Source organism: Andrographis paniculata, unplaced genomic scaffold (genome assembly GCF_009805555.1).
Source record: "Andrographis paniculata isolate CXL003 unplaced genomic scaffold, ASM980555v1 Contig57END, whole genome shotgun sequence".
Lineage (NCBI taxonomy): Eukaryota > Viridiplantae > Streptophyta > Magnoliopsida > Lamiales > Acanthaceae > Andrographis > Andrographis paniculata.
The window spans coordinates 4,908,607-4,935,069 of NW_026137592.1; the positions used below are offsets into that span (position 1 = coordinate 4,908,607).

The 26,463-nt window shown below is 30.8% G+C and overlaps 1 protein-coding gene across 1 annotated transcript; it reads left to right on the forward strand.

Annotated features, from left to right (window-relative positions):
- The first annotated feature begins 14,734 nt into the window (after window positions 1-14,734).
- On the forward strand, window positions 14,735-26,463 carry LOC127257390 (transcription factor SRM1-like). The gene is made up of 4 exons (XM_051283785.1): window positions 14,735-14,766; window positions 21,947-22,044; window positions 25,151-25,668; window positions 25,754-26,463. Exons 2-4 carry the CDS (start codon window positions 22,012-22,014, stop codon window positions 26,289-26,291), a joined length of 1,089 nt encoding a protein of 362 aa, XP_051139742.1. The 5' UTR covers window positions 14,735-14,766; window positions 21,947-22,011; the 3' UTR covers window positions 26,292-26,463.

Sequence of the window (26,463 nt, forward strand, 5' to 3'; positions counted from 1 at the left end):
GTTTTGCGAAGCCGAAGGACAAAAATAATACTCAGAGTACACATAATGTCCTGAATTGCGAAAGTGAAAAAAATAATTCCACGTTACATGTCCAACGACCACGTGGATGACAACATAGCAACAACGATGTCCACTTATGCACCGTCCATGCCACAAAGATGCACGTGATATTCACGTTCATTTTTCCGGCACCGGAGGGAAAAAATAATACCCAAAATAAAGATAATGTCATAAATTGTGAAAATGGAAAAACATATTCAGAAATGATAATTATACCTATATACATAGCATTTTTTGAAATTTTCTCTATTTTATTTTATTTTATTTTGTTGAAATTATGCTTTTAATTATTCCAATTATTGTAGCATAATTGAAAAAAATAAAATAAATAAAAATTAAAGCGAAAATATTATAAACAAAATTTATTAAAGGATTAATATTGTAGCATAATTAAAAAAAATAAAAAAAATAAAAATTAAAGCGAAAATATTATAAACAAAATTTATTAAAGGATTAATAGGAAAATAATAAAGTAAGTAAAAAAAAGCAGTGAAAATTTCAGGGTTTGTTTGTTTGGTGTGTGGTTTTTTTTTTCCAAATATGCTTTCTAAAATATTTATTTATTTATTTATTTTATTTAAGTTATAAGACATTGTATATCTTGGAAACTTGGGGAAAATAATGCAATTGTTAACCATCAAAATAAAGAGGTTTATATATAGCTAATACAAAACTGACCCAATAGATATGATCAAATTTAAATATAAATTTACTAAATTTAAAACCGAATATCTAAAATATCTCAATATTCCTCTCCAACTCAAGTGGTATAATAGAAACCAACTTGAGTTTGATAAGAAAGTTGAATATAGACGAGAATAAAAATAACAGTTGACTCTCCATCGGAGTCGAAAACGACATGACTCTCTACCGGAGTTGAAAACAGCTGACTCTCCACCGGAGCCAAAAATAATTGACTTTCCACCAGAGCAAAAAATGACATGACTTTTTACCGGAGCCGAAAACAATTGACTCTCCACCGGAGTCGAAAATGACATAACTCTTTACCGGAGTAGAAAACGACAGATCGCAAACACCAAACAGATCGCACGCAGACAACAGACAAACAACGACAAATGACATATCGAAGACAGATTTTAGGCAACAGACAAGCAAATGACAGATGGAAGATCGCAGACAAATTTCAGATCGCACGCAGACAACAGAGAGACAACAGACACACGACAAATAGTAGAACATACCAATTTTAGAGACAAATTTGCAAAGACATGATCTCAAAATTACAAGACCTCCTAGTACAATTCATGTTGAATGTACCTAGAGAAACGCGGGTTGATAGACTATATCTACATGAGAAAAATAGACTTTGATACCATATTAGAATTTATTAGGAAAAATAATAAGATTGTCTTATTGATCATCAAAATAAATGGACCTATATATAGATAATACAAAACGGACTCGATAAACTCAAATCTAAGTAATACTCCCTCCGTCTACTTACAAAGTTTACATATTTTTATTTTGGGACGTCTAATTACAAAATTAACATTTCATTAAATACTCTATTTTTTTTCCACAAATACCCATACTTTACATCACATCATTATTTTTACACAAAAAAGTAAGGACAAAAATGTCATTACACTACTTTTAACTACTCACTATAATTAAAATATTATTATTTTTTAAACACCGTGCTAAAAATAAATGTAAACATTGTAAGTGGACGGAGGGAGTAATATATGGATAAGACCAAATCTAAATATAAATCTACTAAATCTAAAATCAAATATCTAAAATATCTTAACAATATATATAATATAAACTAATATTTACTTCGAATATTAATTTTTTCTGAGATGATAATATATATATTAAAAATCGTATCAGATAAAAAAATTGTTGGAAGACAAATATTACTTATTATTTGCTAAAGTAGAAATTATAAAATAGTGAGTGCATAAAATTATTTATATAAATAAATTATGCTTAAATTTATAGGATGACAAAAAAGAGAAAATATGATGTATATCTAGCATAGAAAAAATACATCATCTGAGATTACTCTTTTTTTTTTTTTTTTTTTTTTAATCTTTACCTTCAATAAATAAATACATTTATATATTTTCAAAATTTTCTGTTTTTTATCAAATGAATTTATGTTAATTTTAAATAAATATAATATATTTTTTAAAATAGTAGTATTATCTACTAATGATATTTATATTCTGTATATAATTGAAATGTAGGTTTTAAAATACTTTAATACATATTTTAAAATTTTTTAATTATATATATTACATTATAAATTAAATAATAATTAAATAAATAACCTTTTAACTCGATATTTAGTTTAATTAAAACTCAAACACTAACCAATTTTAATAGGAAAAAATTTTGATGCATGGTAAGTGGTGTTTAATTTGGATTTAAATCTCTTTAGTATAGATGTTTAGTTTCCATATAAAATAAATGATTTGCATATGGTTTTTATTGATATTTTTTGTTTAGATATTGAGAATTTTGGTCTTTTATGGCCTAATTCAATTTATTGCCCGATAATAATAAAAATTTGGTTTATTATATATCCCGTCTATCGTTCCAATTTTCAAACTCTTACCTTCTTTAACCTTAAGCCTAACTTATTAGTTGATTGTGAGTGTTATGTATGTGCTAGTTGGTTAGTGTTATCATTATATTAGATGGCTACGTTGATAGTTAGTTTAGAATGTCTCATTAATTTAGTGAGGACCGATAGAGACTATAGAGAGAAAGAGTGAGAGAAAGGGGCTCCAATGACATTTTTAGTGAGTTTTTCGGTGAATTTCTAGTGAATTCTTTAGTCTCTTTGTGAGAGTTTCCGGTAAGAATTCGAAGCCTTGAGTGTTAGTTGAGTTCCACCTTGAAGTGTGGTTACCATAGATCGTTTATATTTTGGGTTTGAGCCAAAACACGTTCTCTCCATCGCTAGAATAAGAGAACAAGTGAAGAAAGAAGGTTGGAGCTTTTGTTTGTTATCGCTGCCCTCATACTCACCGGAGAAGAAGAAAGACTATTCTAGTGTAGATCGAAGGAGCTATTCGTATCCGGAAGAGGAAACTACACAACCACCTCGTCACTGGTCACTAGGGATGTAAATTTTGATGTTTGACAAAGGAGCCGTTGTTGATATTTCGATACCGGAGGATGTTGCCTGAAGCACTGCTTTTGGGACCTCCAACCACCACCAGTTACCGGAGAAGGAAATCAGAGACGATGTGCGACACATGTGGAATGCATTCACAGATGTTCTTAAAGTTATAGTTGAGGATGACATTGATCAGAGAAGCCGAGATGCTCGTGCAAGTTTGAATGAAAAAAAAATGTTTACTTTTGAATTTATTTTCATTGCTCATTTGATATTTACATTATTGGCAAAAACAAGTGCATTGTCAGCTATCTTTCAACAAAAATCTTAGAATATTGGTAACATCTTATATTTGATTAGACCATTAAAAGATGAATCGAAGGAATTTCGAGAGGATAATAGTTGAGAATTTTGAAAATTATCATGATTTTTTGTTTAGTAAAGATATTTTTGTACCGAATATGAAAGATCATATGTCCGGTCGAGTTAGATTTCAAAGGCAAGTTGATGGTCAGCCAAAGATTTATTTTCATCATTTTCATCGATATATTTTTCTCCAGGTACATGTCTATTTTTATTTTATTTTATAAATATTAAACAATATATTTCATTTACAAACCATTAGTTTTTTTTATTATTATATTAGGTTGTTGACGATTTTGACGTTGAAATTATGCTAGTTGCAAAACTAAAATAGTACATCTTCAAAGCTAAAAAAGTTGAGTGTGCATTTTTTTTTTTTTTTTCATTCTTGAGAGTATTGAATATCTTTCAAAATAGTGGTTGAAAGAAAATGACATACTGTTTTGAAGTCAGTGTATCGACTTATCGAATTAATATTAGTTCTACCTTTTGCAACAGCTACCGTTGAAACATCTTTTTCTATGATGAAAATAATCAAGAGTGATTTGCATGTATGATGACGATAAATAAGTGTATTATTTCTAATATTTAGTCCCCTTATTTGAAATCCGATTTTCTCCTTTGTTCTTATTCAATGGCTATATGACCAATTGAAATACCATATATTTGGAACATTTAAGTAATTAATAAGGTCATTTAAAATATATAGTGACATGGTTGAAATCGACAATAAAAATATGCCATCAAAATTTGTTAATCAAGTTGGTTTCCAAAAAGAATATATATATATATATATTAACTTGAACGTACAAGATTGATCTAATACTATATAAATGATATTTCTACATAGATATTTGGCGACTTACAAGACCTTAGAAACCAAGTGTTTTTTTGGAGTTTAGATTTTAAATTTGAGTTTTGAACAGTAATATTTTAAATTTAAAAAGATATTTGATATGATATAAATAGGCGTTAATTTAATATTTTAAAAATAAAATTAATTTTTAGTATAATGTAACAATCGAAAAACAAAAATTTGAATAAATATTTTTTTTTAAAAAAAGATAAGTATTGGAGAAAAAACCAACCAAAAACAACCTAAACTATCGTCTTTTCTTCTATTTCTTAATCAAACACCATTTATTATATAGTGGTGACTTATTAACTTTTTATATCTAATGCAGACTTTTTATTAAAGAGTGAATAACGAATTATCCTATCACAAACATATATTAGAAGAATATCATACTATTAACATGCATGTAAAATGTTTCATACTATAGAGATATATGAACTATCATTATTCAAGAAAAGTTATAATGATTTATAATTTTTGAGATATAATTGTATGTCAAAATAACAAAACTCTGAGAAAATAACTATAACTTAATCTTTATTACACTCTACTATAATCTCAAGGAGAGGTGGTTGCCTTCAATGCCATTATGGTGGTGTTCCTCAAGAGAACTAAATCTATTGAAGCTTGGAAGGCCTTCAATGCACGCATCAGGCTTTTCAGTGGGAGGGGGACCGTGAGGGGTGGTACGGTTTGCTCTCCGATTCACCTGCAGCTTGCGGCTACGGGACAACAATTGAATTGAGGCGACCCTGTCTTTGATCTTCAAAGTTACAAGAGTACCAATCATGGAACAAAAGGCACAATGGAAGGGGAGGTTCTCGTATTCCACCAAGACATGAAAGCATTGGCCAGCTTCATTCCATACTTCCACCTTTCAAGGGTTGAAGTAATGTCCACTTTAACAAGAACTCGTGCGTAGGAAAGGCTGTCCCTATTATAGGTGATTATCCGAGGCAACGGGGGTACCAATCCACGAGACAATTCTACCGAACCCTACAGCAGTCCAACATTCCAGTGGGAGGCCACAGAGACGTGCCCAAACAAGTGCATATTTGAAAATCGGATAATTTATTAGGGAAAACCAACGTGGTATAATATTTAACATGAGAGAACATCCTAATTCTAAGTATGGGCATCCCTTGAGGACAGAGAGCCAATTTTCATGAGAAACAAATTTGAACACAGTCCATCTCTTGGAGCCAGGCAGGATTTCGACATGTGCAGGCCATTGTTTGATAATTTCGTTGATGGCTTTGAATCCCGGGTTCCGGAGGTAGAAGAATCCAGGCAGTCCATAGCTCCAATCTTTTTCAACTTTCAAAGTAGCAGGAGACGGTATGAGGCATTTGTCTCATTTGGGAAGGTAGGGAGTTCAAAACCCTAATTCGAGAATTTGCGATTGCCCGCGACCTTTTCAGCCCATGGGACAATATGAGGGGGAGGCACAACCACAGTTTTACCCAAAGGGGCTATGTTGACTGGGAGTTTTGAAGTTGAGAAGTCAGCATCCCATTCAATCATTTCAATCTGAACAACCTCTGAGAATATGACGGAGGGGAAAGAGGTCGTCAGAAAGGCAAGAGAATCCGATGAAAAGCCCCAAAATAGACCCTCTGGCCGGAACGAGGATAAAAAAAAAAAGAGCTTTGCGTCTCCGGAAGGGGCTCAATCAATGAACATAGGCTGCTTCGAGTCAAGACGCTCCACATCGAAGAGGAAGATAATCACAAAGAGATTGGAGAAAAGAAATTATGGGCAAATAAAGCCCAATGATTGAAGACCCAATACCAGAGAAGCCAAAGAATAGCTTGGAATGTCTGAGAGCTTTCAGAAGAGCCGTGCCGTGTCAAAAAGAGTCAAGGGCCACCAATCGACCAAGAACAACCAAGGATAGGGAGGATGGGAGCAAGGAGAGCAACGATCGCCACAAACCCAACAATAACGGCAACGGGAAAGCACCTTTAGATAGTGACAATGAGCAACAATTCCGAAGAAACAGAACGACAAACTGAACGGAACTCGAACCCTAGGCAGGCCAGACGACAGACGGAAAGGGGAGGGCACCACCGGAGTAAAGTCACTAGCCGATGACCCCCTTGCCCGCGGCAGAGGAAACCCAAACGAGCGTAGCCCCGACGAGTTAGGGAAGAGGAATCCAAAATCACCTTAAATCACCCAAATCGCCTAGAGAGAGAATGAGTATTAGGAAAGGTCTGAACGTTCCTATGTTCTATCTATTTCTTTATATAAGGCAGCATCGGGGTTTCTCTCCTGCAAAAAAAAAAAAAAAAAACCGATGAAATAAGAGAGCCAGCGCGCTCTGCCTAGAGTCTGTCCAGCAGCGATGCTATTGTGTGTTTTTGCTTTATTGGGACACATGGCAAAAAAAAAATATATTTATATTTAATTATTTTATATATTTTATTTTAATTATATATATAATTAATAATTTTATATTTTATAAAATTTTATTTTTTATAAAATAATACTGATATTAATATATTTTTTTAATAACATTTTAATTAATAATAATAATAATAAATATATGTTATAATTTATAAATTAAATTATTACTTAAATAAATATGTATATCAGATAAAATAATTATTATTTAAATATTTTAAAAATTGATAATTTAATAATATAGAGGAAAGGAAAATTAAAATTAGTGTAAATGAGTTTCTTGGATGGAGGTATAAAATGAAATGAGTTTTTGGATGTGGCGGAAAGATAATATGACGTGGAGAAAGAGAGAGAAAAGAAACTCATATAGAGTTTCATTGATGCGGATGACCTAAGAAATAAAGTACGTGTTAAGCAAGCACTACAAAACAAGTAGGTTTACTTATGAATTTTTTTGTTGCAAATATAGAAAATTTTATTAGTATATTGATTACAAATAGAATGGTATTCTATTTGTAAAAATGTCGTTGCTAACACCACGTAACCAAAATTTTGTGAGTATATTATGAGTAAGTATCAATGTTATAAAAGTTGACTTTTCTATTTGTGCCGAAATCTTTCAATGAGTAATTCCATTAGTAAATTACTCACAAAATTTTTTATCTCAACATATTGTGATGTTTTAACTATAGATCAAATTCTGTTAATAATTCCTGCAAAACCTCCCCCAAAATTTTTAAAATTTCAATTTATCCATAGATGTACTAAACAATAATATTATGATAAAACTGATTCAAGTCATAAACTAAACCCCACCAAACAGATCAATACTGCCGTGTTTGCCTTGTCTCCTTGTAATTTGTAATAATTCATTTTAATCTTAAGAGGGAAGAACTTTATGATGCTTTTGTGATAACCAGAAATACGCATGCGTTAAATATTCATATTATTTGCGATATTTGATTGATTTTGATTAAATTCTACCTGATTTGTGTAGATATTATTTATTTATGATTTACAGAAAAAATAATAAAATTTGTAGAATTAATTAAAAGGCCCAAAATCCAATTATTACAAAATTAAGGCAAATATAAAGGAAAGAAATAAGGTTGAGGCGCCACATCCATCCTGCCAAGGAGAGAACACAATGCAAAATAATCTCAAAGAGAAAACGCACTAAGGACAAGAAGGAGAAATATTCTTTCAAGAAAATTTCGTGTTCTTCCCATCAACCCGATCTATTTAAGGCGATGTTTATCTTTGTTTTATTTGTTCTTCCTCCTATGATTAATGAGTAATTATTTTTCTAGTTTAGAAGTGAAAGAAACAACTTGGTATGGATTTGTGAAATTAGACTATGTTTTGATTTATATTATTTCTTGGTTCTTGAGTATTTATGTGATTTCTAATTTTAATGTTTAATAATCTTTGATTTGGTTGGGTATCATGGCCAGGTATTTCAATTAGATTAAATATTAATTACTAAACTAAATTAGGCATCCGTAATTGTGTTTTAATTTGGTTCAAGTAGCGACTAGTGGCAGACACCATTAGGAAATCACGAAATCAATTTAAAAAAAATTCCGCATAGGTAAATGTTAAATTGAATTAGGTTTTTCTAGTTCACAGGACGGTTAGACCAGTAAATTCTATGTGGCGTCGCTAGGGTTCTAGTCTAATTAGAGAAGCGGTTCACAGACATACCTAGACTATCGAGAAATCAAGGAAAAGTTGGTTATTAGACACGTGTCGGTAACTATAACTAATTTATTTAGAAACCAATGAAATTAAATATTTATCGATGATCAAATTCACTATTCAATTTGTCAATTTCATTCATAACCTGGAAGCTTATTTTTATTGAATTTATCTTTTAGGAGTAGAATTTTAGTTTGTTATTTTTATTTTTATATCCATCTTCTAAACCCTCTTTTTTTTTTATTATATCTATATATTAAACAACCGAAAAAATAAAATCCTTTTGATTCCCTAAGTAGACGACTCTATTTCATCTATATTACGCTTATTTTTTATTTAAAAATAAATTTATTTTATTTAAATTTTGCAGCGTGTGATGAAGTTTTGTCATCTTCCGCACTTTTTCATTTGAGTCCTGACATAAATAATTTGGATGTCGTATAGTCTAATTTTCTTGCACAACTTTTTATATTCTTCATCAAGTTTGTGATTAAGTTTATTTATACTTTGGAGATTTTGTGATTATTATTTGTTCGCATCTAGCAAATTTATTGTCTAAGTTTTTTTGGGCATTGTTTAAGTTTGGTATTCCATTTGTGATTATTTCCCAACACGTAGCAGTTCTCAAGTGTGTTAATTTTTACAGATTAGTTGAGATATCCATTAAAAAGGTTTAAATATTTCTTAAGTGATGTTTCAAATTATTCAATAAACTGTTTTTCAATAAAAAAAAATTAAAAATTTGCAAACCAGAGAAGGCAAAAAGGAAATAGAAATAATTTGTACATTTCATATCAATTTCAACACATAATAATATTAATGATGATGATCTTGTTGACGATAAAATACTATTCCATGAATGGAAGGATGAACCGAGGGGGGGATTATCGCTTTTGTTATTTACTCTCTTGTCTAATTATATATATGTTATATTTCTTGCGCATAGTGACATAAAATAATAATATTTTAATATAAATTTAAATTATGTAAATGGTAAAACGGGGATATTACATAGAATTTATTAAAGAATTGCTAAAAAATAATATGATAATAAAAAAGGTAATAACACATTGATTATTATTTATTAAAATAGGTATAATAAAATTATGCACTGCCAAAAGAAAAAAAAAATATTTCTATAGAAATTAGGGAGCAATGACGTTAGCTATTTGAACTTTAGAGCTGAAATTTAATAAATTTGGTTTCTAATGGTCATTAGTAACAAAAAAAGTGGATTTATGAATGAAATTTTTTCGTTAAAAAAAATGTTATTTTGTTGTAGTGATGGTTGAATAAAATTGTTTTTATATATAGGCTTGACTGACAATTAAAAAATAAATATGATATTATTATAGCCGACAAAAATAAAATAAAATACTATTTTCATCTTCTTAATAAGTTTACATTAATCTTTTATCATTTACTTAGCATTAAAAATATAATTATATTTATATATTTTTTTATATAAATATTATTATATTTGTTAAGAAGAAGATGAATCCGAAACCGAAAAAAGATCTTCTGACTCATCTAATCAAGATAAAAAAGAAAATATATTTAACATAGAAAATCCACTGCAAAAAAAATTGAAAATTGCAATGGAATATTGCTACGGAATACAATCTATTGCGAAATTGCAACGAAACTTGCTAGGTAATAAAGAAATAGTCTCAATTGCGATATGTTGTGAGAGAATACTGCAATAGAATAAATTTGTCACAAATATTTTTGAAATTACACAAGGAATATAATATTCCGTTGCAAAATTGCGACGGAAATAGCAACAAATTAATTCCGTTGCTGATTTTTCAAAAATTACTTAGAAAATTGCAACATAAATAGCAAAAGATTAAATTATTTACAAAATTTCATTAATTTCACGAAGAATCTTACATTCTATTGCAAAACTACGATGAAAATAACTACATATTAAATCCGTTGCAAAATTTTTCTAATTTAATAATATTATTAATTAATTAATAATTATTTAAAAAATAATTTTTTAATTATTAATTATATTATTATTTATTATAATTAAGTAATTACTCTAATTATTCCAAAAGAATTGTTATTAACCCATCCAATTACACGTCAAACGCACACAGCTCCTTCCAACCCTTTTCAATTTCCCCAAATTGAACTTGCGAAGCTCGTGGATCATCTCCTCCGCCGTCGCTGCTAGATAGCCCGAAAATGACCGGAGGCTTGTAATCCTCACTTGCGCGGTTCGATTTTCACCTAAGCGCAGCAGTTGTAGGAAACAACTAGGTTCGCGAGCGGCCGAGCCATAGGGGTACAACTTCATCGCCTCTGCTTTGGGCATTAATATTTTGCTTATCAGATGTTATATTTTTTGGATAGGAGATGGTAATTTCTTTTAATACAATATGAGCCGTAGGCTGCCATGATTTTGATTTTTCTTTTTACTTCATTGAGAAAATGTTAAATGAGCTATTATGATTTTTGTGCCTATATATTGCGTACAATTAATACATTCAAATAACTTTAATCTGAATGAAATTGGAATCTTTCTAGATTTCCCTCACATAAATGTTGCAATAGTATGATTATATTTGCAAAGATGTAGTAGCCGGTACCCTCTGTAGATACAAAACATGGGTTATGAAGAGTTTATTGCTTTTTCTTGATGTTTCTATTATGTCATGCTAATCATTAAACAATCTTGGTTCTCTTGCAACATTTTTGAGTTAACATGTTTGCTCGGTTCCTAATTGATGGACTGGGATGCTTTTGAACTTCTGAAGCTTCGGATAATATTTTCTGCAGTTATTAGTTTAGCCATGCACTTTATGACAGCACCAAGAATGGTTTTCATAGTCTTTTGTGTCTACAAATGTCATGTGATTGTTCATTATAGTATTAATTCTGATGGTTGACAGAAACATTACAATTTATGCATTAGAAGATTCTAGGTTATTGTAATCCCTTATGAGGTGCTAATATTTTATAGAAGAGGGAAAATATAATTCTGTTTCTTTGTTATTACCTTTTATCCTATTGTTTTGAGTCTTTTCTATTTCTGACATTAATATAGATGGATGCATCTTCCAGAATCTCTAAAATAAGAAGTCGAGAACGTGATAGGCTCAAAGGGCCTCCTTGGCTAAAGGTGTGTTAGTTTTGTTTATTTAGGCACTAAATACTACACATAAACAACTATTTTTGTCATTTGTATGGTTTATTAAGCTTTACTTTAAAGATGAAATTAATAATTTGAGTAGGCACAATATATGCATTTTCTAGTCATTCCTTTAATTGCTTTTATTAGCTGCAGTTAACTTTAAATGCAGTCTTGATCTTTTGTTACATTTAGAAACCTTGGATTGTTTTCAAAATTAAACTTCTCTTTATCAATGAGAGTCTCATTATTATATGTTGGGGTTCTGAACTGAATTTCCATCAAACTAATCTCAGGCATTGATGGGTGGTATGGCATTCTCACCTGTGTATATGCTATTCTTGACTATGCCCAGACTGGTTTGATTGCAGCTGTGTTTTTCTTAAAGTGAGTATAATAATATGTTCTATTTTATCCCACTATTGACACATAATTTTATTTATTTCATAATTCCTTTAATAATTTGTTTGACATTATTGTTTCATGTTGGTAATTGATATGAATCTGAGTTGGATTTACTTCGAAATTTTGTTGAATTATAATTCTAAATGTTAGTGTGCATTTGATGACTTGAGTTATGCCTTGGTGCTTAGATGTCAGAGGTGTTGTTGACAAGAAGTACTACTCACACTGTTCATATGCTTTATAAATTGCATATTATATCGTATTAAACTAAGTGCATAATATTGCTTTTTTTTTTTTTTTTTTTTTTTCTAAATCTTGTATGTCATGGGGATACTTCATACTGCAATATTATATGTTGAAATTAATGTAGTGGTAATTTTGAAGTTGTTAGCTTCTGTAGTGACATTATCAATTAAGAAACAGGAAACATGATTCGGCCCCTGATCATTCCTTATAGCAAAGACATTAACTCCGAATGATTCTATATATATCTATAGATGAACACCAAAAATCAGTACAGGAACTGCATGGTTGATGGAAAGATTTAATTGAATATTCTTGAATGACTGAAATGGTTTGATCTGAAAGTTTTGAGAAGTTCTTGCAGTCACAGAACATGAGGAGACAATAATCATCTAAAAAATAGATTATTCTCAGCTTGATCTCAGGAGGTGAAACATAATAAGCATCCGTTGTATTATATCCATTTTTTCGTACGATATTACGAAGATATGTTTGGTTCTCACCGTGTGCAGAACAAAAATGCCGCTAGAACAGCAAAGGCAGAGTTCATTAGTGTTCTTCTACAATTTCTTTGGCATCTCTCTAGCCTTGCCTTGCCTCCGAAACCATCTCAGTTCGTTGATCATCCCTTCGGATCTTTGCTTGGTGTCTGTGTTCTTTGGCTTCTCTTGTAAGTATTTATATACATAAAATTGAATTTTTGGATATATAATATGTATAAATTGAATAATATAGTAGAGTGGAGAAGGGGTCTGCACCTTAATAGGCATTTCAGTTTAGTTATAGTAACAAGAAAAAATAATTTAATAAATAAAATGATTAGATTATATATATATATATCTTATGGGATGATTTTTACATTTTACCTTTTGAACAAAGTAATTTTTATTAATTGTTTCAGTAAAATTAATGAATTTGTAAACTAGTGTGGTGTTTATGTCTATATATTTATATCTAGGTGTTATGTATACCTTTGGTTGAGACTTATGTCACAATATCATCAATAAAGTTATTGTTTTGTATGACAATGGCAACATAACACCTGGATGCAGGATTGATAAATTTACTCTCTCTTGAATATGAACTTGGCATGGCTTATTTTCTTATTACACATGTTATGTGTGGCTATTATAGTTTGATTTTTTTGAAATGATTGTGCTCCAGGTACACCTGCAATAACTTCAAGAGGTTGTCTTGAGGCTGATTTTGAAAGATAGTTAGATTTCTTATTCAAGTTGCTCGTATTGCAAGTTTTACCAAAAAGAATATGAGAAACATCCAAAAGGGTTTATGAAAGGACTTGAGAACAACAAAGAAATCATTGAACTCTGGGACCGGGTAAAAAGCTTTGCTTCACAATTTGTCATGCTGGAATATGATGGATGATTTATTATTATATATTTTTTTAGTTACGACTTTAATTATTTTTGTATGATATTTGGTAACTAGAAGTAGATTTATACATTTACCTTATATGTGCTACATGAAGTATTGATATTATATATATTTTATTACGTGGTCTATTACATTCTGTTTTGTTTGAAATTTCTATATGATTTTAGTTAGTTTTTGTATATTTGATGAGAGATATTAACCGAATCATTAAATTAGGTTGATTGTGAATGATTGAATTAATATTTATTATATAGGTTTTGGAAAAAAATGACAAAATTAAATAAATAAATAAATAAATTGACTAGGCAATATATTAATTCCGTCTCAATTTGTTAAAAAATTTGCAACGGAATCAGCAAAAGATCTTTTCTCCTGCAATGCATAAAATTGCGACGGAAACAACGATCACTAATTATGTGGCAATTTTTTACAACGGAAATCTTAATTGTCACATTATATTACTACAATAGTATTTACTACTGCTCCCACTTGGATACAAATTCCGTTGTTATTGAAAGTTGTGATGAAAATTTTGTCTGTTGTTACGAAATTTTTCCGTAGTAATTTGCAACTTTTTTTGTAGTGATCATGAAACTTCAATAGATTCTTTTAACACAGATCTATCTATCAACACGATTGCACAAGAACAACAAAACTTAATTGATATTATTAAACATATAGATAATCCAGATGTCCAAAAGACATGTTTCGAAAAATTACTTCAACATCTAGAAAAAACAACACACTAATATAACTCTAACCCGCAAACATATGACCTAATCAAAATATTAGGTAATACCAAATATATATTAAAAAATCCCACAATCCATACCCTTCAAAAGGAAATAAAATAGTTAAAATATGAACTCAAAAAAATAAAAGAACAACAAGCCCAGGACTCATAAACAATACAAAAAACAATCGAAGTTATAAACAATACTGATGCCGCTGAAACATATAATCTTATGTACTTTTTATCCTTTTACATCCTTTGATTTTGTGAACTCTTGGTATCAGAGCCAAGGGGGTGTAAAAGGTGTTCATTAGTGTTCATTTACGTTTTTCAGGAAAACTCCGAGATATTTGCCGACGGGTAACCGGAACAGCCAGGTACGCCTTATGTCCTTTACATCCTTAGGATTGTAAGTTTTTTCTTGAAATATACATCTACACTTTTATGGATTCTTTTTTTCAACGATCTTTCTCTACCATGTCCACAAATAGCTTATCTAGTTCTAAGAAATTAGTCCGTTCTGAAGAAACTATTATTGAAAATTTTAACAAATCTATTGATGATTGGACCATACCAAGGGTCTCAAAAAATGAAATATATGAAACCTCTAGATTCTTCTCTTGGTCCACTGACTTAGCTATTAAAACTGAAGAAAGAGATATCCAATTATCAAAACCCTTTGAGATAATCACCTTACTTTCACAAAATTCTTTAGATAAACACTATTCTAAGGGTTATAAATACATACATATTGGGTTAGTCCAAGTTGGTATAAAACCACTGAAAAAAGAAGGTGTTGATGCTTCAATCCTTGCAGTAATTAGAGATGTTCGTTTTACTAATTTTGATGAATCTCTTCTTAGTTCAGTTAAATCTAGCCTATGCACAGGACCCATATCCTTCGATTGTTATCCTAATTTGACAATCTCTCTGCATGATAAAAATGTACTAAAATCCTTAGTACTACAAATTAAAACTCATAACTATAAAATGTTAGAAGGGTCCATCTCTGTAGCTATAGTATACAGAATTTACTACAAAGCCATTTTATCAGCTTTTGCTACAAAAGTTAAATTTCATAGTAAAAGAGGAGAAACACTTCTTCTTCAAACAGACTTAAGCAAATCTAACGCTATAGTCTCAAAATCTATTCAGTGGAAGGATGTTTCTCTTCCAGATGAATGGGTTTTAGAAAACACGGTTGAACCTGAAAAACCATTATTTCCTACTCCAAACCCTCATCTTAAAACCATATCCCAAAGTAGCAGTGGAGAAGTTCGGCTCTCTTTTCACAGAAACCCAAAATCGGACTATAATTATGAGAATAACTCTACATATTTTAATACAAGTACCATTGCTTTAGGAAGAGTTCCCAACTAAATAGTCCAACTAAACCATCCAGATTTTCCACTTTTGATATTCCAACTTCATCCTTAAAAGAAGTAAATTTCTCTTCATCAATACCTAAATCTATTTACACTCATAGAGACAATGATCTGTTACACGAACCAACTAGTCCTACATTTTCTTCCATAAGTGAAAATGTTAACGAATTGAACACTATAGAAAAAGAATTTTCAATAGATAAAAATAAAATACAAACATCATTTTATAATTTTATCTCAGAAACTAAAAAAATAATTCCCTTTTTTACCTGGTTTGAATTCTATCAAACCACTTATCCAGTTCAAAAAACTCTTCGTCCTATTACCCAAAGAAATCCTACTTGGGAAACAATTAATGGCGAAAAAACCTTTAATACTAATCATCCACCTCTACAAGCTTTTAAGTTTTCTATCAAAGATCAACAAATAAACATTGCCCCTTTAAAGCAAGTTAATGAGGATAAAAAAATTAATATTAAAAATTTAATTGATCAAACCAACTACACTAACATTCATCTAAATACAATCGGAAAACAACTGGAAAGAATTGAATCCCATATTTTAGATACATAATTCACAACACTGTATAAACCAAATCTACACATTTCCTCTGCCAAAAAACCTCTCTTTAAGCCTTTCCAAATCTCCAAAGAAAGTACACAAACTCTTTTACAAGGAAAATCCGATTTTATTAAAGAACTTCAATCCCAACTTTCACTCATATGCACCACCAGTGCCGAATATGCTCTTGATACACCATCATCTTCTCGCTTAAATGTCATTTCCTCACATCAAACTGGGATAAATTGGGATGCACAACCACTCCCTCTTACCTCTGTATTTCACCTTGTCCCTCAAACTCGTTTTAATTCTTCCTCCTTATATAATTGGAATCTTGATGGTTTAGGAGAACATCAAATCATACTTTTGTTACAACAAATGACTATGGCCGCTAATGCCTATAGAACACAAGGGCATGTACAAGATAGGGCTATTGCTGAAGTTCTAATAGCTGGATTTTTAGGCCAGTTAAAAGGATAGTGGGATTCATACCTCACTTATAATCAACAACAAGGTATATTAGATGCTATTAAAATAGATGAATATGAAACTCCTATCTTAAATGAATCAGGTGAAACTATACAAGATGACGTATCCTCTTTAATCCAGACTATATCAATACATTTCTTAGGAGATCCCACCCATATCAAAAATAGAAATACTAAACTCTTATCCAACCTCAGATGTAAAAAATTTAGCGATTTCCCTGTTTACAAAAGAGATTTTCTTGATAGTTTACTAACTCGTGATGACTCAAACCAACCATTCTGGAAAAAAAAAATTCTCGCAGGATTACCAACATTATTAGGAGAAAAGGTCCGAAATAAAATAAAAACCTTATCAGGATCACAAATTATAGATTATGATAATTACACTTATGGGCAATTAATTAGTATAATAACAGAAGAAGCACTTCGTATATGTCAAGATATAAAAATACAAAAACACCTAAAATAGGAACTTAGACAAATAAAAACAGAATTAGGAACATTTTGTAAGAAATTTGAAGCTTGTAGCCCTAAACCCCCTAATGAAAATTGCAACAGTAAAGAAACGTCTATGTCTAATAGAAAAATATCATAAAAAATATTATCACAACGAGATTACAAACCTTTAAAACACCTACTTATTACAATAATGCAAAAAAATATAAAAAACCTCTTAACAATAACTACAAAACAAAAAACAAGGATCAAATCAAATGCTATAGATGCAACAAAACATGACATATAGCTAAATATTGTAAAATTAGAAGAAAGATTCAAGAATTACAACTTGAAGATGAAATAACTGATAAATGTTATAATCTTTTCTTAACATCTTCTGAAGAAGATGAATCCGAAACGGAAAATAGATCTTCTGACTCATCTAATGAAGATAAAATAGATATTATGTTTAACATAGAAAATGATGAAACTTCAATAGATTCTTCTAGCACAGATCTATCTATCAACACGATTACACAAGAACAACAAAACTTTATTGATATTATTAAACATATAGATAATCCAGATATCCAAAAGACATGTTTCAAAAAATTACTTCAATATCTAGAAAAAACAACACACCAACATAACTATAACCTGCGAACGTATGACCTAACCAAAATATTAGGTAATACCAAACATATATTAAAAAATCCCACAGTCCATACCCTTCAAAAGGAAATAAAAGAGTTAAAATATGAAATCAAAAAAATAAAAGAACAACAAGCCTATGACTCACAAACAATACAAAAAATAATCGAAGCTATAAACAATACTGATTCCGCTGAAACATCTAATGAAAAAAGTACAAGACCAAATCCAATCTATTCAAAACATAGCACAATATTTTCTCTTTGTTCTAAAAGAAATCACCTCCAGAAAATATATCATAAAAATACAGATTGAGTTCTCTAAAGGATTTTTTCTAGATACTATAGAACTTTTTGATACTGGAGCCGACCTAAGTTGTATAAAAGATGGATTTGCCCCTACCATATTCCTCCAAAAAACCTATGCAAAGATAAAAGTAGCAAATAATTCAATACTAAACGTCTCCTCTCGAATCGAAGCTTTTTTAGTAAATGAAGGAATTCATTTAAGAACCTCGTTTGTAGTACTAAAAGATATACATCATATGGTTATCTTAGGAACCCCTTTTTTAAATTTGATTACACTTTATATAGTTGGTCCAAAATCGATCTCATTTACAATAAACAATAAAAAATTATATTTTACTTTTATAGGAAAACCACAAACAACTGAAATAAACTTACTAGAAGCCAGCTCAATCTATTCAACTTCAATACATAATATTGTACAATAAAAAATGTTTACCCTAAACGAGTTAAAAAAGGATATTCATTATAAAAGAATTGAAGCTCAACTACAAAATCCAGAAACCAAATAAAGAATTTCTCATTTGCTTAAATTAATAAAATAACAAACATGCTCTAATCTTCCTAATGCTTTCTGGGAACGAAAGAAACATGTTATCACACTTCCTTATGAACCCAGCTTTAGTGAAGATAATATTCCAACTAAAGCTCGACCTATCCAAATGAACCGAGAACTAGAAGAGTTTTGTAGAAAAGAAATACAAGATTTAGAGAATAAAAAACTAATATCAAAATCCAGATCACCATGGAGCTGTGCCGCCTTCTATGTCAACAAAGTCTCTGAAATTGAAAGAGGAACTCCAAAATTAGTAATAAATTACACACCATTAAACAAAGCTTTAAAATGGATTCGATATCCTATTCCTAATAAAAGAGATTTATTACAAAAATTATATGATGCTTATATATTCTCAAATTTTGATATGAAATCGGGTTTTTGGCAAATACAAATTTCCCCAGAAGATAGATATAAAAACCACATTTACTATTCCATTCGGCCAGTATGAATGGAACGTAATGGCTTTTGGATTAAAAAATGCACCTTCCGAGTTTCAAAATATTATGAACGATATATTTAATGATTTCCATAAATTTTGTATTGTCTATATTGACGATGTCTTAATTTTTTCAAAAACTATAGAAGAACATTTTAAACACCTTCGTACCTTTCTATCCATAAAAAAGAAAAATGGTTTAGTCATTTCTGAATCTAAAATAAGTCTTTTTCAAACAAAAATAAGATTCTTAGGACACTATATAACACAAGGCACTATTATACCAATTAAAAGATCCTTTCAATTTGCCAATAAATTTCCTAGTAAAATTCTTGACAAAAACCAATTACAAAGATTTCTTGGAAGCCTAAACTATGTCTTAGATTTCTACCCAGACATAAATAGGAAAATCAAACCGCTTCACAAAAGGTTAAAGAAAAATCCTCTACCCTGGATAGATATACATACAACATTAATACAAAATATTAAAAAGAAAATTACTGAAATACCGTGCCTCCATTTAAATTACCTAAACCTGCCAAAAATAGTTGAGACTGATGCGTCTGATATTGGCTATAGAGGAATAATAAAACAACTACAAGATAATAAGGAAGTTATTATCCAATTTACTTATGCTCATTGGAATGATACACAAAAAAAATTATTCTACTATCAAAAAAGAAATCCTAAGCATTGTTTTTGTATATCCAAATTTCAAAGTGATTTAATCAATAAAAAATTCCTCTTACGAATGGATTGCAAAAGTGCAAAAAAAAAATCCTACAGAAAGAGGTTCAAAATCTTGCCTAAAAACAAATCTTTGCCCGCTAGCAAGTAATACTAAGAATTTTTGACTTTGACATTGAATACATAAAAGGTGACACTAATTATATCCCTGATTTCTTAAGCCGAGAATTCTTACAGAACAGATCAGATGCCGCCGAAACCAGTCAAGCTCCACATCGACAAGACTGACGATGATAACCAAATACCACCCAAAGACGATCTTGTAGATACAGCAACTTCCAAGCCATCATCAGTAAAATCAACGCAAAAATCCCTAAAACAGAGATTTGAAGATGGCGACCCAACAATAGGAGCAATCAATTCCTATAACGGTAACTTTCAATACTTTGTTACTCTCAGTGATGACACTTCTGACTCGGATAAAAACCCTCTCTTAGCCGAGCCAAAAACTTTACAACAAATTCCTCATCCAGAACCTCTACAACAAGTTCCTGAATCCTCAGCCCGCAGATACCCGAAAAAACCTCTTCTTCTCAGAAAACCTACGGTTGCTGCCACTTTAACAAAACCCCCAGAAAACACCTCTGTTGCAAAATCCTCTTCATCTACTTCCACAATCCAGCTCACCCAATCCCTTCGAACTGAATGGTTACTTAAACCCACCTACCAGAATATTATTACCATCGAAAAGGAGTTTGATTCCCTTGACCCCTTTGAGACAGCCGAAGAACTTTTGGAGAAAATAACTTCTACAAACTTTTTGACCATGGGAAAAATATTCTCTACTACCAATCAATCCTCGAAGACACGGCCTCTGTAGTTATTAAACATGAAACTTCAAAGACAAACCTCTCCGAAATTCTTTACTCCCAGTGCAAAATTTTTCGAGTAATCCCTCATTCTGATTGATGTGGTCTACTACTTACTGAGCCTATTCCATTCTCAGAGATATTCTCTAACCTACCTTTTGTGCCAAAACACTACAACTACTTTGAATACCAACAAGCCTGGTTTAACTTCTTTTGGCTCACCAACAAATCAAAAACCCACACATGGCTCATTTACTTTGATCGAAAAGTTAACATAAATTCCTTCCCTATTTGGTGGTCCACTTGGTGGGAATACTTTGGATATATCCCTGAAATTCTTCCACCCATCATCCAATAGTCTTTTGATATATTCTCCAACAAATACTGTCCAACCGAGCATGAAAAAAACTATTTCACTCCCTTAAAAAACTTCTGTACAAAATTTTATGCCCCTTGGATTTGTTCATGGACCCTTGAGATTCATAATGATACACACAACGTACTGCGATGAAGGTTTAACATAAAATGGTGGGGAAAATGTTCGATTGTCAAAAGCATACAACCAGACCAAATCAAGTATTGGATCGCCCAAGATACAAGCGCAAAGCAGATTGCAGCAAAGCCAACTAATCCAAAAATAAAATTCCAAGAACAGCGGTCCCATATTGCTTCTCTCATCGCAGCCGCAAAAACACCGGAGGTAGCCATTCGAATCATACAAGAGCAGCTAGACTCAGACGATTCAACAAGCCAGTCCAACGACACATGGTTTGGTAATAGTGGAATGTAAAAAAAAAATGATGCTGACGACATTCCACGTCATATGAAAGAGACCATCCGAAGACCAATTGTCATAAAATTTTGACATACCAGAAAAAAAAGACTTAAAAAAAAAATGATGAATGATTTATATATATCCCTACTATTAAAAATACATATATATCTATATACACACATATTATATAATATATATCCTACTATTAAAAATATATATATCTATATACACACATATTATATAATATATATCCCTACTATTAAAAATGCATATACGTACAAATACTCTACTATCTATATATACAAATATTATATAATTTATATATATATATATATATATACTTTCTATACTCTACTATCCATTTACACAAATATTATACGTATATATATAATATACCCGACAGGTTCCACCAAGCAGAAAATGAAGTATGGCCGAAAAAGATCACAGGTCCAACTTACCAAATAAGGAATGATGTCGACCCAGACTACCACCACCTTCTGCGTATGGACAAAAACTTCATGAAATTTGCACTTCAGTCCCTTCTTATTTGCTGAAAGACCCCTGCCTCCTCCTATATAAAGGTTTCATTTCATCAAGAAAAAGGATTGCGAACAAGAGAGTCCTTATTTCCTTTATGAATTCCAAAAGTATTGAAGGTCTAAGAGTGTTCTACATGCTAGTGAAGTCTGAGTAACTAGATTAAAAAACGTTCTAGTGAAGTCTGAGTAACTAGGTACGAGTTGGCAAGTAATTTTTTTGAGTGTTCCAAAGTTCTTACTTCTTAATCTTTGTGAGTCTATATGTCTTAATCAATTTAGTCTATGTGTAAACCATAAGTTTGTCCAAGTTGTGTCAAGTTTAAGTTTGTTCATTTAAGAATGTCATTATAATAAATCATCAGTTTATTCAAAAGATACCAACCCGATTCTATTAAAAATACGACTGAAAAACTTAAGTCAAGACCGTAATGTTCTCCACAAAAAACATTGATTCAAGACTATAATGGTTATATATTAACGCCTTAATTTTAATAATCTAACATCCTTTCCCCTGCGGACTGGCCAGGCCAGACCACTAACTAAATTTATAAATATTATTATATTTATATAATAAAAATCTGATAGAAGTATTTTTTTTTTCATTTTTTTTTACGTAAATACTGATTAATATTTAAAAATAAAAAAATTGTAAACTTTTAAAATAAACTGAAGTAATATTTCTTTCTAATCATAACTTTGTAGATTTTATTTGTTTTTTTTTCATCACAATTTATGTTTATCGATAAATGCATACAATCCAAATTTTGTGATGTTTCTTCGTTACTAACAGAAAAAGTAAATTTATAGATGAAAATTTTTTGTTACAAAAATGCTATTTTATTGTAGTGAAGGGTGAGTAAAATTGTTTATTATAAATATATTATATATAAGTTTGACTAACAATTAAAAAATAAATCTGATATAATTATAGCGGACAAAAAAATATTACTTCTGTCTACTTAAGAAGTTTACATTCATTGTAGTTAACATTAAAAATATTATTATATTTATATAATTTTTTATACAAATGTTATTATATTTGTATTATAAAACACTAAAAAAAATATTTGTCTTTTTTTTTTTCTTACATTGTACTATGTTTTGAAATACTGATTAATATTTAAAAATAAAAAGATTGTAAACTTTTAAAATGAAATAAAGTAATATTTCTTTCTAATAATAACTTGGTAGATTTTATTTTTATTTTTTCTTTAAATCATAATTTATGTTTCTCGATAAATACATACACTCCAAAACTCCAAATTTTTTGTGATGTTTCTTCATTGTTGTATTTCAATATTTTGAACTATTAGTATTTTAAATAAAAAAATAAATATTTGATTATATATTCTAGAGAACAAATAAATTAAAAAAATTTTTAAAACACAAAATAATATTGTGAACTGCTTATATATTTGATTTGTTTGCTTTTAATTCTAAATCGCTTTTTTTTTTTTTTTTTACTATTCAATCTATAAATTTTAATAAAATTATTATTATTATTATTATTATTATTATTATTATTATTATTATTATTATTTACAATCACATTAAATAATAAAAAAAATCCAAAAAACAAAATCCAAATAATCAAGTATGCATTTTTTACTACTCAATTAAAATTCAATATTCAAAATACTTACAAAACATATTAAGCACAAAAATACTTTTCTGAATAACCAGATATACATTTTCATATTCAATTTGAATTCAACATTCAATCTTGATATATATGTTATATATTTGCTTGAACACACATGCTACCAATAATATTTACAAAATCCTTCAATTTATTGCTTAGAGGTAATAATAGAATATTTTGCATAAGACGTGCCAATGGTATCAACAGTTTTTTGCCTATTGCAAATACAGACAACTAATTTTCCATTTCAAAATTTGAAATGTAAGAATTTACCATTTTGTACAAAGTTAGTCAAATTCCTATAATAAAATGTGAATGGTGTAGATTCTCCCTTCTTTACACATATATATGTATTTTGTTTCTTTTCAAAATTTTATTTGGATATATAGTAAATTTAAAAATGTTCTATTACAAAAACCTTGAATATTATGTTTACATATAATGCGACAAAATAGTTAACACGATCACATTAAAATAAAAAATTACGGCCTTGTCGCATACATATTATTATGATGTATGCACACGTGCGCACTGATTAATAGTTTCTATCGTAGTTCCGTACCGATTGATTCATGTATAACTTTGATAAACGAATTTAAATCAATATCCTATATCTATTTTGAATATTAGTAAATTACAAATTTGTCCACACCCTTTCATTTTTTTTATTTTTTTGTCGTATACTTAACATTTTTATCGGATAATCACAAAACAAATTTCTTTTCATTACTCGTCTACAATATACAAGCAAATTATTCCATCTTTTTAAATAGTAAACTTTTTTTATTGAATTAAAATTTATCGAACACTAGAATTATTGCAAACATTCTGTTTTTAGGATTACGAATCAAAGAAATTAAACAGGAATGTAACAATAAAGCTCATCGAATTATCCGCCCCGAAACAATGTACATAATTTTTTAATGAGTTTTTACAAAATATAGTGAATTACTATTATCATTATTATTATTTGATGTTATAGCTTTTGGGCATTATAGGAATAAAAAAAATTCTTGAACAAAATTGGGGTGATTTGCAATGGAACCAAAATTTTGACATAGAATTTATTAAAAAGCAAATAATAGATTCAATTTCCCTAAAAAATAAAGGCAGTAAAAATTTATTATTGGATTGAGTTAGAAAAGATATTGAAGAATAAAATCAAAATACATTTATGTTTAGGGATATCATCGTAGATTTTCTGTAATAAATAACGTGAGAGAGTAGCCCATCGATTTCTGCCCAACTTTTTTTTAAGGGAAAACAGAAACCGCCTTCACAGTGGTAATGGTGGTTTTCGAATCAGGCTTTCATGGCTGCTCCTAACCCTATAAATACCCTCAGACTGTTGTCCTGAAATATCACACCAATTTACAGAGAAAGCAATAATTCATATATAATTCTAATGGAGTGGCAAAACTTGCAGGGTAACGATAATGGGGTAGGTCTGGAGGAGGCTCTCTACGGGTTCCTGTCTCCTCCCCGATATGATCAAACCATTGAATGGAGCTTGGAGGAGAACAAAATCTTCGAGGAAGCTATGGGGGAATTTGAAATCTCTAACCCTAATTTTATTGAGAATGTTGCAGCTAGGGTTCCATGGAGGACTTTGGAGGATGTGAAGGAGCATTTCCAGGCTCTTGTCTATGACTTGGAGCTCATCAATTCCGGCCGGATTCCGCTGCCGCGGTACAAGGACGACGTTGTTAGCGGCGAGGAGGAGGAGGAGGAGAAAGATGCAGATGCTGATAATGGTGGTGCTAAAGAGGACATTAATCAGGTAGCCAATAATGAACAGATTGATCATCTTCCCCAGGCAGGATGTGATTCTGTTGCAGTTGCCACCGCCGCCGCCGCCGCCGCCGCCGCTGAACAGACAAATAATGGACAGCCGCAGCTGCAGCAGAGGCGGAGGGCAGTTCCCTGGACTGAAGAGGAGCATCAGTATGTATATATATATATATATTGATTAATTAATTTATTTATTTTGAATTAAATTGATTGATTGATTTTTGAATTGAACTGATAGGCTGTTTCTGATGGGGCTGAACAAGTACGGGAAGGGCGACTGGCGGAGCATCTCGAGGTTCTACGTCATCTCCAAGACCCCGACGCAGGTGGCCAGCCATGCCCAGAAGTACTTCCGCCGCCAGACCTGCTGCACCACTCCGGTGGAGCGCCGCCGCCCCAGCATTCACGACATCAATACTGTCAACCCTATTCCGAAGCCGATGCCGATCCCGATGCCGGACAATAATATTAGTATTAATCAAAGGATGAACATGATGAGGTCTCCCGAAGCTCTGCTGGCCGGCAACAATCTGCAGGTTGTGGACGTCCCCCCTGCAATCCCAATCCCAATCTCAAACCCTAATTTCCATGGACTGCTCAACCCTACCTGCAGATTCCATGACCTAAACTGCAGGCGCCCTATGTTCGTCCCCATCGGAGTTGACCGTGCTTTCATGAATCAGCAGAATAATAATAATAATAATAATAATACTGCTGCTAATTCCTCCTACCTGTTTCCATCATTCGCGAGCTACCAGCAGCAGCCATGGGGCTGAATAGCCAGTGGCGCCTGAGGAGAACGATCGACCGGATCTGATGATTCAATAAATTAATATAAATAAATAGAAACTTGGTCCAGAAGTACTGTGTCTCTGTGTCTGTCGTCTGTGCGTCATAAGGGTTTAGTCTGTCTGTCTTTCTTGTCTTGTCTTGTCTTGCTTAATAAAG

Coding starts and splice junctions, on each gene's coding strand:
- LOC127257390 (XM_051283785.1), top strand. CDS start 22,012: ATGATGTCGACCCAGACTACCACCACCTTCTGC. Junction 22,045..25,150: donor AGACTACCACCACCTTCTGC/GTATGGACAAAA, acceptor CAAAACTTGCAG/GGTAACGATAATGGGGTAGG. Junction 25,669..25,753: donor TGGACTGAAGAGGAGCATCA/GTATGTATATAT, acceptor TTGAACTGATAG/GCTGTTTCTGATGGGGCTGA.